The sequence below is a fragment of the Nicotiana tabacum genome, chromosome 11 (genome assembly GCF_000715075.1).
Source record: "Nicotiana tabacum cultivar K326 chromosome 11, ASM71507v2, whole genome shotgun sequence".
In the NCBI taxonomy this organism is placed as follows: Eukaryota; Viridiplantae; Streptophyta; class Magnoliopsida; order Solanales; family Solanaceae; genus Nicotiana; species Nicotiana tabacum.
Genome location: NC_134090.1, coordinates 151,507,110 through 151,521,172, shown reverse-complemented (window position 1 = coordinate 151,521,172; position 14,063 = coordinate 151,507,110). Strand labels below are relative to the sequence as shown.

The 14,063-nt window shown below is 37.6% G+C and overlaps 1 protein-coding gene across 1 annotated transcript; it reads left to right on the top strand.

Moving 5' to 3' along the window:
* The first annotated feature begins 7,998 nt into the window (after nt 1–7,998).
* Nucleotides 7,999–10,665, top strand: LOC142166064 (uncharacterized). The gene is made up of 4 exons (XM_075224477.1): nt 7,999–8,325; nt 8,571–9,365; nt 9,462–9,684; nt 10,088–10,665. Exons 1-4 carry the CDS (start codon nt 7,999–8,001, stop codon nt 10,663–10,665), a joined length of 1,923 nt encoding a protein of 640 aa, XP_075080578.1.
* Nucleotides 10,666–14,063: the final 3,398 nt, after the last annotated feature.

Sequence of the window (14,063 nt, the reverse complement as noted above, 5' to 3'; positions counted from 1 at the left end):
TTGTGTAAGAGAAAAACTGGTGACTCGTTAGTTTCCTTCTCACTTCCTCAAGCGAGATGTGAGATCAAGGAACACATCCTCACTGCAAGGAATTGTGACACCACCCATAGGATGATCAAAACCAAATTCTTCCTCAGCTTGACTAAGCAAGTCTTGAAATAAAGGTTGACTCAAGAACGATATGGGGATTACAAATCTCTTCTTCTGCTTCTCCCCAACATACACAGCAAAATGGCCTTTTGGAATATCTCCACTTGTGGAAGACTTCTTGATTATACGAGGCATACGAATAGCCATGATCGTTTAGTTTTAATGTATAAGAGCAAAGAAGTAAAAGAAGAACTACTAAAGACCTCAAAAGCAGAAAAAAAACCTTTGAATGTTTTAAACTGAGAGTTGTGATAGGAGTCCCTCTTTGAATGTGTTTATATAGGCCAAATGGCAACTCAGAGAATCCTATTGATGGTAAAGAGTTATTTCGTGGACACCCACCGAATACAATAGCACCTGAAGTAACATGGTTTTGCCTTCCAACTTATTGTCAAATTATTCATATCTTTAGTCCATTTAAGATCAAGACATCAGGCCCTACCTTTTGTCTGAAGTTGAAACATAGCATGCCTCACAACTAAATTGCTAAAGAAGAGATGTATCCTAGAGTGATTATTCATGTCTAAATATACACCTAGACATTTCTTGTCATTAAAATGGTTTTCTAGTAAAAATTTATTCAAATAAAATGGAATATCCATCACTAGAACAAATAGAACAAAGGAAAGGGGATGTTCCAGCCTTCCAGGTGCTTTCTAGCTCGGTCCTGAACTTGATCCAAAATATTTGGCTACTCTTATATCATCTATTAAGGATATCATAATTCTTAATGGATAATATATTATTTTGTATATGGAGGTTTAGGAACTCTTTCCTAAGATTATAAAAAACAAAACACCTCATCTCTCACATACAAATTTGACTAATTCTGGGAATTCAATTATGTTTTAGGCTTTGGGCAACAAATTTGTCGCGGAAGCCAAATGCATATAGTGTGAATGAGTCACAACTACTATACCAAAAATTATGACAGCCACCAAATAATAAATAAGACAATAAAGCAATAATAAAAGGAATACCAGAATTTACGAGGTTCGGCCAATTTTGCCTACTTCCTCGGACACAACCAATATTTTATTCTACTCCAAAAATACATGTGAAATAGTGCTAAAGAGAGAAGATACAAATGCCTTAAGAAGATAAGAAGGCAAATGAGAGGTGTATTTAAATCCTAAACATTAGGCCTCCTTTTATAGGGAAAAATTCCCACCCTATTGTGTCCTCCACCGACGTGGGACAAATTTTGGCAATCAACAAATCTCCACCTTGGCAAAATTCCACATCTTCAATTTTCTCTTAATAACAAATTTTAGTTGTGTCTTCATCTTCAATTTTCAGTGTTCAACAATGTTGATCAAATCCAAACAATGTTGAAACTTGACCGCAGTCACCACTTTTGTCAGCATATCAGCAGGATCCTTTTTAGTATGAATTTTCTTCACCGTGACTCCACCTTCTTCTATGATTTCTCGTACGAAATGATACCGAACATCAATGTGCTTCGTCCTTGCATGATAAACTTGGTTCTTCGCTAATTGAATAGCACTTTGACTATCACAAAAAAATTGTGATACTTTTGTGTCCAATACCAAGCTCTTTTAGCAACCCCTGAAGCCAAATTGCCTCTTTCGCAGCCTCTGTAATAGCCATGTACTCTGCCTCTGTTGAAGACAAAGCAACTGTTGACTGCAACGTAGACTTCCAACTAAAACGCAGTTTTTACATCCATCTGAACTAGTTCCAAATCCAATTGTGCTACCAAAGCCAACATAATTCTAATGGAGGAATATTTTACAACTGGAGAAAATACTTCACTGTAATCAATTTCCTCCTTTTGAGCATATCTTTTGGCCACCAATCTTGCTTTGTAGTGAACATCTTCTTGTTTAGGAAATCCTTCTTTCTTTGCAAATACCCATTTGCACCCAATTGCTTTCTTTCCCTTCGGGAGATTGGCCAATCTCCATGTATGATTCTGATGAAGGGACAGTATTTCATCATTCATGGCAATCCTCCACTTATCTTCTTCTGAACTTTGGACTGCATCTTTATAAGTGGTCGGAACATTATCAGCTACAATTGAGGCGGCACAAGCAACCGTCTCTATAAGACGAACATGTTTTGTTATTGTCCTTTTTGGCCTGCTGGTTGCAATTGATTCAAGTTGTTGTTGAGGTTCCTGAGTTGGAATCTCCCTCTCTACTGGCTCTTCTTCCAGAGGATAATCTTCATTTGTTTCCTTCTCTGCTTCTTGTATAGGAAAAATGAATTTTCTCTCAAACTCCACCTACTTAGAAGCACCCTCATTTTGTTTGGTATCTTCTGTTACCTTATTTACCATAGCAGATTTATCAAAGGTAACATCCATGTTGAATATTACTTTCTTTGTCATAGGACACCATAAGAGATATCCTTTGACTCCAAAAGTAATCCCCATAAAAATAGCCTTCTTTGCCCTTGGATCCAATTTTGACTCTGTCACATGATAATATGCAGTTGAGCCAAATACGTGCAAAGAGTCATAATCTACAACAGGATTTCCATACCATTTTTCAAATGATGTATTTCCATCAATAGCAGCAGATGGTAAGTGATTAATGAGGTGGCATGCATATGTAATTGCCTCAGCCCAAAATTCTTTGTCCAAGCCAGCATTGGACAACATACTCCATACCTTCTCCAGCAAGGTCCGGTTCATACGTTCTGCCACTCCATTCTGTTGTGGTGTATGTCTGACAGTGAAGTGTCGGACAATACCATCATTTTCACAGACCTTATTGAAATGATCATTTTTGTATTCACCTCCATTGTCTGTGCGAATACACTTGATCCTCCTGCCTATTTGATTCTCCACCATCGTCTTCCATTTGAGAAAAATTCCCAACACTTCATCTTTGCTCTGCATTGTATACATCCACACTCTTCGGAAAAAATCATCAACAAAGGTTACAAAATTATGCTTCCCACCCAATGAAGGTGTTTTGAAAGGACTCCAAACATCAAAGTGTACATAATTCAAAATGCCTTTAGTATTATGGATCGTTGTACCAAATTTAACCCTTGTTTGTTTCTCTTTGACACAATGCTCGCAAAACTCCAAGTTGCAAGCCTTTACTCCCTTTAACAATCCTTGATCTGATAGAGATTTCAAGAATTTTCCTCCATCATGTCCCAAGCGCATGTGCCATAGCTTGGTTGCTTCTGCCTCTTTGTCGCCACTGGATGTCACTGTCGATGTCCCAATAACTGTACTACCACGATAGCGGTACATATTATTGTTCTTCCGATTATCCTTCATTACCACTAGTGCACCAGAGCATACTCTCGTCACTCCATTTTCTGCAATGATTTTGAACCCTTTTGATTCTAGGGCTCTCACAGAGATGAGATTCTTCTTCAAAGTCGGTACATATCAAACATCTATTAATATTCTGATCATTCCATCACGGTTCCTTAATCGTATTGAAGCAATTCCATATAAGGTAAGAGGGTTGTTGTCCATTGTGTGGATGACTCCATATTCTCCTTCTTGAAAATCCACGAACCAGTCCCTGGTGGGACACATATGATAGCTACAAGCCGAGTCCATCAACCATATGTATAATGATGTTGATGACTCTGTTGTAACTAATGAGAGGTCTGAATCATCACAATCAGCTACATTTGAATTCATAATGGCCTTTCCATTGTTATGTTTGGCCTTATTCTTCAACTTCGGACAGCCTTTCTTTTAGTGCCCTTTTTCTCGACCCCTCACAACCAGTGCTTCTCCTTCTTCGCCCTTCTATTTTTCTCCCTTTCTTTGTTCATAGCTGTATAAAGCCGAACAAACTTCTCTGAGAGAAATTTCGTCATTTCCATGAAGTAGAGTAGTTTCAAGATGCTCGTGCTCATCAGGAAGTGACCCCAACAACATCAAGGTCAAGTCACCATCATCAAAAGTTTCATCCATATTTTGCAAATATGTGACCAGCTTATTGAAACTGGTGATATGTTCATTCATCATGGTACCAGGAATATAGGTGAACCAAAACAGTATTTTCTTCATGTACAATTTATTTTGACTGTTTTTCTTCAAAAATTTATCCTCCAGTGCTTTCCATAATTTACTTGCAGAAGTTTCCTTTGTGTATGAATATTTCTGCTCTCTAGCAAGGTAGGATCGAATCGTATCGCAAGCAACACAGTTGATAATTCTCCAATCTTCTTCTCCAATAACATCTGGTCTTTTTTCTTCAATGGCAAGATCTAGCCCTTGTTGAAAAAGGACGTCTAGAACCTCGCCTTGCTACATCCCAAAATGTCCTGACCCGTCAAAAATTTCTACCGCAAATTTCGCATTTGACAAAATTCTTGTCATAAGCGAAGATGCCAATAATGACGTATTGTTGACACTTGATGTAGATTCTTCTTGTTTACTGTCTCCCATCTTTGACACAAATATTATTTAATAGCTGACGACACAAATCAAGATTATTTCTTTTCTGATGTGGAAGATCAGACTAAGCTGCAACCACAGAGCATACTCAGACAGAACCTTGACTCAGTTATCAAAATAAATCTTTTCTGATGTGGAAGATCAGACAATGCTACAACCACAGAGCATACTTAGACGGTACCTTGGCTCTGATACCAATTGTCGTGGAAGCCAAATGTATATAGTGTGAATGAGTCACAACTACTATACCAAAAATTATGACAACCACCAAATAATAAATAAGACAATAAAGCAACAATAAAAGGAACATCAAAATTTACGAGGTTCGGCCAATTTTGCCTACTTCCTCGGACACAACCAATATTTTATTCCACTCCAAAAATACAAGTGAAATAATACTAAAGAGAGAAGATACAAATGTCTTAAGAAGATAAAAAGGCAAATGAGAGGTGTATTTAAATCCTAAACATTATGCCTTCTTTTATAGGGAAAAATTCTCACCCTATTGTGTCCTCCACCGATGTGGGACAAATTTTGGCAATCAACAAAACTTATATAACAAGATTAAAAAAAAATGAGAAAAATAAAAGAGCATAAAGGTGAACTTTAGCTCCTGAACAGTAAAGATAAAGAAAAAGAGAACAAAAAAGGCGCTTCTGATTGCTCGCTCTAGTTACTCTTCAATTATAAAGAACTCTTACCAGGCAACATGCAATTGAGGTATTTAGATTTTATACATTGATTTATTTAAAACACAAAAACTTATGGATTTGGATTTAATAACCTGCAAACAAGCAACATAAGTATACTTGCATAGCCACTATTTTTGGTAACCCACCAGAAAATATGTACTTATATACTACTAATAAATATTTTTAGAAATAAGTTGACTAAAATAAGATACAATTTATTGTCCTCATATCATAAGTTGTTTTAATCTGATGATTTAATTAACTTCACGGATCAGAATTATCCAAGTTTTTCAGCTGTTCGGTAGAAACTCTAATAAATCAAGCCAGAGATTTATTGTGAGAATGGCAGAAAATAAAAATATCTAATGGAGTGTGATCTATTAATGTCACTTCTTTGATAGTTTGAAATTTTTGCTACAAATATTAAGTTTACTTTGTTGTCATTGCCAAAAAATTTCAGTGTTCAGGATAGGTGTCTCCTTTAGAGTTGATTATAAAAGACTTTTAGCGCTTTAGAAGATCCAGTTCCCATGTTATGGAGAAAATGGAATCTTGAAAAGAAATTTATCCAACAAGAATACTGAAAATCCAATTGGCTAAAGAGTGAATATGAACAGATTATATTTGCTAATGAATGTGCTGTATGTCTTTTTGACATCAGCTACTGAAAATTACATTCAAAATTGGGATCTACTGTTGCAGCTGACAGTAGCCCCCTCTATCTAATTTTCAGTAATATGAATAATGTGTCTTTCCTAATTCATCTAACGTACAAACTGGAAATCCTATTCTTTACAAAGCCGGGAAAGGAAAAGCCTCATATCCTACTCAAGTGAAAAATAAGATCAATGAAGACATCCTCGCGGCAGGGAATTGTGAGACCACCCATTGGTTAATCAAAGCCAAATTCTTCTTCAGCTTGACTAAGCAAGTCTTGAAATAAAGGTTGACTCAAGAACGATATGGGGATTACAAATCTCTTCTTCTGCTTCTCCCCAACATAAACAACAAAATGACCCTTCGGAACATCTCCAGCTTTAGAAGACTTTTTTATAAAAGGAGGCATACGGATAGCCATGGTTGTTAAGTTCAATATAGATGAGCAAATAAGGAACAAAATTAGTAAGGACCTGAAAGGAGAGAAAAGCTTTGTATGATTTTAAGTTTTGCTGAGTTATGTTATTGTAACCCTTCTTTATATAGGCCAATGACAAGTTATAAAATCCTACTTATGTGCATAGGCATTCTGTGGACACCAGTGAAAGACAATAGCACCTGAAGTATCACATGGTTTTGTCTTCCAACTCATTGTCATACTATATATACATTGAGACTAGTCTAAAAGCAGATGGAGTTATAAAATGTCAAATTTTGATGATTAATATTGGAAATAATAAGAGAATTGGATAAGGTTAGAATATTTCTCCAGTTTCATTATCAATAAGAAGGTCATGCCATGTTTCTGGTCAAAGAAAAACAAAACTACTTTTGTTGTGCCTATGCTGAGCATGGGTGGACCTCAGCAGTAATTTTGTAGGAAACAAGCAAGAGAAGAATGCAGATACTTATCTTTAATCTGGTGAGCAATTATGATATAGACTGGTACTAATCAACAAAAACAACATGCTGGCTTAAATTTGTCAAGAAAATCCATATTTGATCAGATTATATAATCCACAAGAAGTTGACGTTGAACAACACTTCACGGAGAATCTAAATTCCTATACCAAACTTAACATTCTAAGTATTAATGAAAAGCCAGAGCTATAGCCTGCATGGTACTAGAGACGAAGACCTCAAAATGTATGGTAAAACTAAAAGAGTTCTGGACAGGGGAGAAATAGCCTCTGAATACTCATCAGGTGACTCGAGAACAACACGCTTCTTACTGCACGGAGAGCCTAATTCCTCCTCTAGCTATAGTGTCAAATGATAAGTTAATCAACTACACAAAAGCATCAACTCTTTGCAGTTGACGTGAAGAGCAGAACGAACAAGAAGTAGCAAGCTAAGAAATTGATTTAGCATGACTATTTCAATTCTTGGTCTAATGTTTATGTTAGCCCAAATACAGCTCAAGCCCAACTGTCACAGGCTCAATCAGCTAAGGGAAAGCAGAAGGCCCTTTTATAGTTTCTTAGTTTACACTTTCATATATTTTTCATTTTCAGATTTTACATTTATATTTGTCTCTTACACTTGTAAATATAAATAGAGACTTCTCAATAATAGCTTGAGTTTTGGCCAATTGAGATTTGACCGACTCATATCAGTCATCTTCTTCTCTCAACCCTTCTAGGGTTTTCTTCTGTTACTTTACACCATAGCCATAGAGCTTTGAGTTTAACATGGTATTAGAGCGGGAATATAGATTCCTCTCGTCACAACCTTTCTTCCGATGGTAGCCTTGTTTGAAATCGTCAACGATTGTATCAGATCGTTGGTTTTTAGAATATGTTCGTGAAATTTGGGGTTTCGTTCAATCTTCGCATATTTTCGACTTCTACTGCGAGAATCGTTGATAATGTTCAAGCTATACGGTAATTTCTGTTGAATTTCTCTACCTAGGGTTCATGGCTAAACAAGACCTCACTTCTTCGGGTTTTCAGAAGAAGGACGGTATCATTGTCAATCCTAATCACAAATTCTGTTAATTTTGATGTTAGTGTTCATTGCATGTACCTGATTTGAGTTTGTCTCAGATTACTTCAACATACTCCTGTAATTTCTTAGTATTAGACTTAGTTTCTGCTGAAAATGGGTACTGTAGTAGATGATGTTAACTCTTCTTCAACTTCCAACGGTTTTGTTCCATTTTCCTTGGATCTTTCACATCCGTTCTATATTCATCCCTCAGATAATCCTGGAAGTCAACTAGTATCTGTTCCATTCAATGGTTGTGGGTTTGTGTTATGGCGTAACAGTATGCTCACTTCCCTTTCTGCAAAGAACAAACATAATCTATTAGATGACAGAGTCAATAAACCCACTCCTGAATCTCCTTATTACCCACATTGGGAGAGGTGCAATGATATGGTCAAAGCCTGGATAACTAACTCAGTATCTAGAGAAATAGCTATTAGTGTAATGTGTTTTAAAACTGCTAAGGAAGTCTGGAAGATATAAATGAAAGGTTTGGTCAGTAAAACGGGTCTAAATACATTCAAATACAAAGGGAAATCAGCTCTACTACTCAAGGCTCCTCTGATATAGCCTTTTACTTCACAAAGATCAGGAGTTTATGGGATGAGCTGAACTCTTCATATGTAGGTCCTACTTGTTCATGTGGTGCATTACCTAAATTCATAGAGGACCAATAGTTGTTTCAGTTTCTCAATGGTCTAAATGATTCATACACAACTGTTAAAAGTGCCATCATGTTAATCAATCCTCTCCCACCAATCAGCAAAGCCTATAGTCTTTTACAACAAGATGAGAGTCAAAGAGAAGCTCACTCTGTTGCTCCTAACTTCTCTGGTGATGCCACCTCTTTCTTGGTGTCTCCTAGTGCTTCTACTACAAATAGGACTTTCAGTCAAAAGGTGAATTTTGAGGCCAGAAAATCTGCTCCAAATGTCTCTTGCAAATACTGCAAGAAGCCTGGCCACACTGTTGACAAGTGCTACAGACTTCATGGGTTCCCTACTGATTTCAAGTTCACCAAGAGTAAGAAATATGCTTCTTGTGTTCAGACTGAAAGTCCATCCACCACTGCTGTAACTACTACTTCTCAGCATGCTGATTCTTCAGCCCATGGGTTTACCAAGGAACAGTATCAACACCTGTTGACCTTGTTCCAACAAGTTCAGATGTCAAACACTTCCACACATGATGCCTCGAATATGGATCAATCTGCTTTTGCACACTTTGCAGGTTTGTTTAGCAAGTATGCTGTAGATTCTAAGGTTTCTCATGTGTGTGCATCCTCTCAATTAGGTGTCAACCCTTGGATCTTAGATATAGGGGCTACAAATCACATGACTCCACATAAACATCTTCTTTTTAATGTCCAATCATTAATCAAGCCTTTCCTTGTCACTCTACCTAATGGATATAAAGCTAAAGTTGTATCAACTGGATCTCTGTATTTTAGGCATGATATGATTTTACTTCATGTTCTTCTGGTGCCATCTTTTCACTTCAATTTGATATCAGTTCATCAGCTTATATGTCAGCTAGATTGTTTAGAACTTTTTACCAAAATAATTTGTTCTTTACAGGGCCCTTCACTGAAGAGGCCACTGGAAATTGGTAAAGCTGCAGGCAGGCTGTACTACCTCCATCCAGATGGTGATCTCTTTCCTGTTCCATCTGATTCTCTGAATGTTTCTTCTAGTAGTTTACCTAGTTCTGTTTCTACTTCTAGTGATTTACCTTCTTCTGCTTCAATTGTATCTGATAAGTCCAGCCATATTGTTACACATGTTAATGGTACTCCTAATTGTAATCAATTTCATTACCTTAATAAATTGGACTTGTTTTGACATCAAAGATTAGGACACATGCCTTATCATAGAATGAAAACTATTCCTTTCTTATCTGATAAAGTGTCTTCCAATCAAAGTTTCATGTGTCCTGTTTGTCCTCTAGCAAGACAACATAGATTACCTTTTCCTGAGAGTGTTATACACTCTTCTGCTCCCTTTCAACTAGTACACATTGACATTTGGGGTCCATATAATACTAGAACTTACAATGGTTTCAGATATTTTTTAACTTTGGTTGATGATTGCACTAGAGCCACATGGACTCATCTCCTTTCTTGCAAGAGCAATGCTCCTTCTGTCCTTAAAGCTTTTACTATCATGGTTAAAGTTCATTTTAAATCTTCTGTCCAATCTTTTAGGTCTGACAATGCTTTTGAACTTGGTGGAAGTTCTGAAGCCACCAAGTTCTTCTCAAGCCAAGGCATTCTCCATCAGACCACTATTCCTTGCACCCCTCAACAAAATGGGGTGGTTGAAAGGAAACACAAACACTTATTGGAAATCTCCAGGGCTCTTCTTTTTCAGTCTAACCTTCCTCTCAAATATTGGGGGTGAATGTGTTCTGACTGCCACTTACCTCATCAATAGACTTCCTTCTGTTGTTTTGAAGGGTATCTCTCCTTATGAAAAACTTCATGGTCTTCCTCCACTTTATGATCACTTAAAGTCTTTTGTATGTTTATGCTTTGCTACTTCACCTAAGTTTGGCAGAGAAAAATTCCAGGCTAGAGCTATCCATTCTATATTTTTGGGGTACCCCTTTGGTAAAAAGGGTTACAAACTTCTTAACCTTACTACTCATTCCATTTTCTTTTCTAGGGATGTGGTTTCTCATGAAAATATATTTCCCTACAAGTCTGATCACCCTTCTATCTTTCCCTCTTCCTTCAGACTTTGTAGATTCTTCCTCTTCTTCTTCACCTTCTCCAACTCCTGATGTTTCCACATCTCAAATTCTCCTGATCCCTCTCCTCCTATATCTGACTCTTCTCCTTTTATTCCTTCTCCTCCACCTTTGAGAAAATCAATCAGAACAGTCCATCAACCTTCCTATCTCAAAGATTAAGTTTGTTCCTCTATCTCTTCCTCTCACTCTCTTCCTTCCTCTTCCAAGGTCTCTTCTATTGACATACACATGCATGAGCCCCAGTTCTACCAGCAAGCTGCCTCACATCCTGCTTGGCAAGAGGCCATGCTAAAGGAATTCCAAGCCTTTGAGGTAAACCAGACTTGGGACATTGTCCCTTTACCTTCTCAGAAGAAGGCTATTCCTTGCAAGTGGGTTTACAAAATCAAACAAAGGGCTGATGGTTCTATTGAGAGATATAAGGCCAGGTTAGTCATTAGGGGTGACACTCAAAAGGAGGGCATTGACTTTACTGAAACCTTTTCCCTCGTTGTCAAGTTAACCACCATCAAATGCTTACTCACTTTGGCTGCTAAATGGAGCTGGACTGTGTTTCAACTTGATGTGAATAATGCCTTCCTTCATGGGGATCTCCATGAGGAAGTTTATATGAAGGTTCCACCTGGTCTTGATGTATCTGCTCCTTCTTCTTCCCCTCCCCTGGTTTGCAGACTCAAGAAGTCCCTTTATGGCCTTAGGAAAGCTTCTAGGCAGTGGTTTTCAAAACTGTCTGAAGCCTTGCAATCCAAAAGCTACATTTCCAGCATGAATGATTATTCCTTATTCACTAAGGTCTCTTTTGATTCTCTGATTGTCTTGGCTGTCTATGTTGATGACATATTACTAGCAGGTAATGATGTTGTTGGGATGAACTCTTTGAAGTCTTTCTTGGATGCCCAATTCAAAATGAAAGACCTGGGGTCAGTTCACTATTTTTTTGGGGTTGGAAATCTCTCTTATCCCTCAAGGTTATGTGATGAGCCAACACAAGTACACTTCTGACCTTTTAGCTGAGTTTCATTGTCAACACTTCTCTCTTGTTATGACCCCCTTAGATCCTTCTGTGAAGCTGGTGTTAGACATGGGGGAGCCTGTTTCTTATCCTAGCCTATATAGGAGATTGATTGGAAAGCTCAACTCTTGCAACATACTAGGCCTGATATTTATTTCTCCGTTCAACATTTGAGCCAATTTCTTCAAAAACCTCAAGTTCCCCATATGTTGGCAGCTTTACATGTTTTCAGATATTTACTTAATGATCCAGCTCAAGGGGTGCTCCTCTCCAGCTCATCTTATCTATCTCTAACTGCATATTCTGACTCTGATTGGGCTGCTTGTGCCATTTCTCGCAAATCTGTCATTGGTTATTATGTTACCCTTGGTGGTAGCCCAATTTCTTGGAAAAGCAAGAAGCAACCTACTCTCTCCTTGTCCTCAGCTGAAGCTGAATACAGAGCTCTTCGCAAGATTTGAGCTGAGATTTCTTGGTTGCTTAGACTTCTAGGTGATCTTGGTTTGTCCATTTCCAGCCCAGTTCCCATTTATTGTGACAACCAGGTAGCTCTCTATATTGCCAAGAACCCAGTTTTCCACGAGCGCACAAAACACATTGAGATTGACTGTCATTATGTGCGCACTTGCTTGCAAGCTGGTTTGATTTCCTTGCATTTTATCTCCAGCTCCAATCAGTTAGCTGACATTATGACCAAAGCTCTTCATGGTCCTGTTCATCATGGTTTACTTTGCAAGCTTGGTGTTTTTTCACCCTCAAGCTTGAAGGGGAGTGTTAGCCCAAATACATCTCAGGCCCAACTGTCACAGGCTCAATCAGCTAAGTGAAAGCAGAAGGCCCTTTTATAGTTTCTTAGTTTACACTTTCATATATTTTTCATTTTCAGATTTTACATTTATATTTGTCTCTTACACTTGTAAATATAAATAGAGACTTCTCAATAATAGCTTGAGTTTTGGTCAATTGAGATTTGACCGACTCATTTCAGTCATCTTCTTCTCTCAACCCTTCTAGGGTTTTCTTCTGTTACTTTCCACCATAGCCATCAAGCTTCGAGTTTAACAGTTTAAGTAATCAAAACTTCAAATGTCTTAATCGAAACATCGGGTAGTTTATTTATTACTCCCTCTGTCCCATTTTATGTGACACCCATTCCCTTTTAATCTATCCCAAAAGAATGACATTTTTCTATATTTAGAAACAATTCAACTTAAAACTTCAAATTTTAACCTTAGAGAGATGATTTATAGCCACACACATGTCCATGAATTGCTGTGGAACTCAAGTTTGAAAAGTCTTTCTTTCTTTCTTCTTAAAATCCGTGCTAAGTTAAACATTATCGCATAAAAGGGGACGAGAGAGTATATGCACTGGCTGATAAATGAACATCAGCACGGAAATGAATGGTGATGTCTTGTCCCTCGGTATTTTTTTACATTTTGGATAAGCTCGGGAAAGGAAGTCCGATTCAAAAGGAGAAAACAGAAAAGTTAGTAATAATCTATTGGTCCTGATAATAGCAAATCTTTTACAAATGGTTTTGCATTGTTAAGAAATTTAGAGCAGTGTTCTTCACAGGAATTTCATCGAACAAAACGGCGGCACTCTAGGTAAACAATGACTTGGCATGCAAATCAACCAAAGCAGAGCACACATACACGCTTAAAAGCAAATCAGAACGTTCATGTAAAAGGGCGTGAATCACTTGGCCCAAATTTGACATTTCGAACACCATTTGAATGCACGGAAGAGAAGTGATGGAGAGCAAGAGCATGGAACTTATTTTGGCAAAAATGGAGGAAAAAATGGTTTATAAAAGCAAAGGGATTTTTTGGGCTAAGGATCTTGAAGAAGCTGATTAACGTCGTAAGGTTGTTGTTAGGAATTGCTCCCTAAAGATTTTGAGCTACTCCTACTTTAAACCACGAGAGTTGAGAAACAAGTTTTCTTTTGCAATGAATTGATTACATCAATATATGGAATAGAATGGAACAATAGAAGTAAAAAGGTTCATTACTTCAATTTCTATTGAAGTAGAAAAATGTGTCCTTAGTCTAGAGACAAAAGAATAACATCCATTCTTTATGTAGCTAAACTCATTAAATCTATCTAGTGTTTCTTCTAACTCCTGAACTGTACACAGTGGAGGGGGTTAATTTCCTTGTCACTTCCTCAAGCGAGATGTGAGATCAACGAAAAAGTCTTCACTGCACGGAATTGTGAGACCACCCATTGGGTGATCAAAGCCAACTTCTTCCTCAGCTTGACTAAGCAAGTCTTGAAATGCCGGTTGACTCAAAAATGATATAGGGATTACACATCTGTTCTTTTGCTTCTCCCCAACATACACAGCAAAGTGGCCCTTGGGAACATCTCCACTGGTCGAAGACTTCTTGATCATACGAAGAATTGCCAT

Bases quoted from the DNA above. Each gene is read 5' to 3' on its own strand.
- LOC142166064 (XM_075224477.1), top strand. From the start codon at position 7,999: ATGGGTACTGTAGTAGATGATGTTAACTCTTCTTCAACTTCCAACGGT. The intron at 9,366-9,461 runs GTGCCATCTTTT...TGTTCTTTACAG, and splicing joins TTTTACTTCATGTTCTTCTG to GGCCCTTCACTGAAGAGGCC. The intron at 9,685-10,087 runs GTAATCAATTTC...CCAATCTTTTAG, and splicing joins TGTTAATGGTACTCCTAATT to GTCTGACAATGCTTTTGAAC.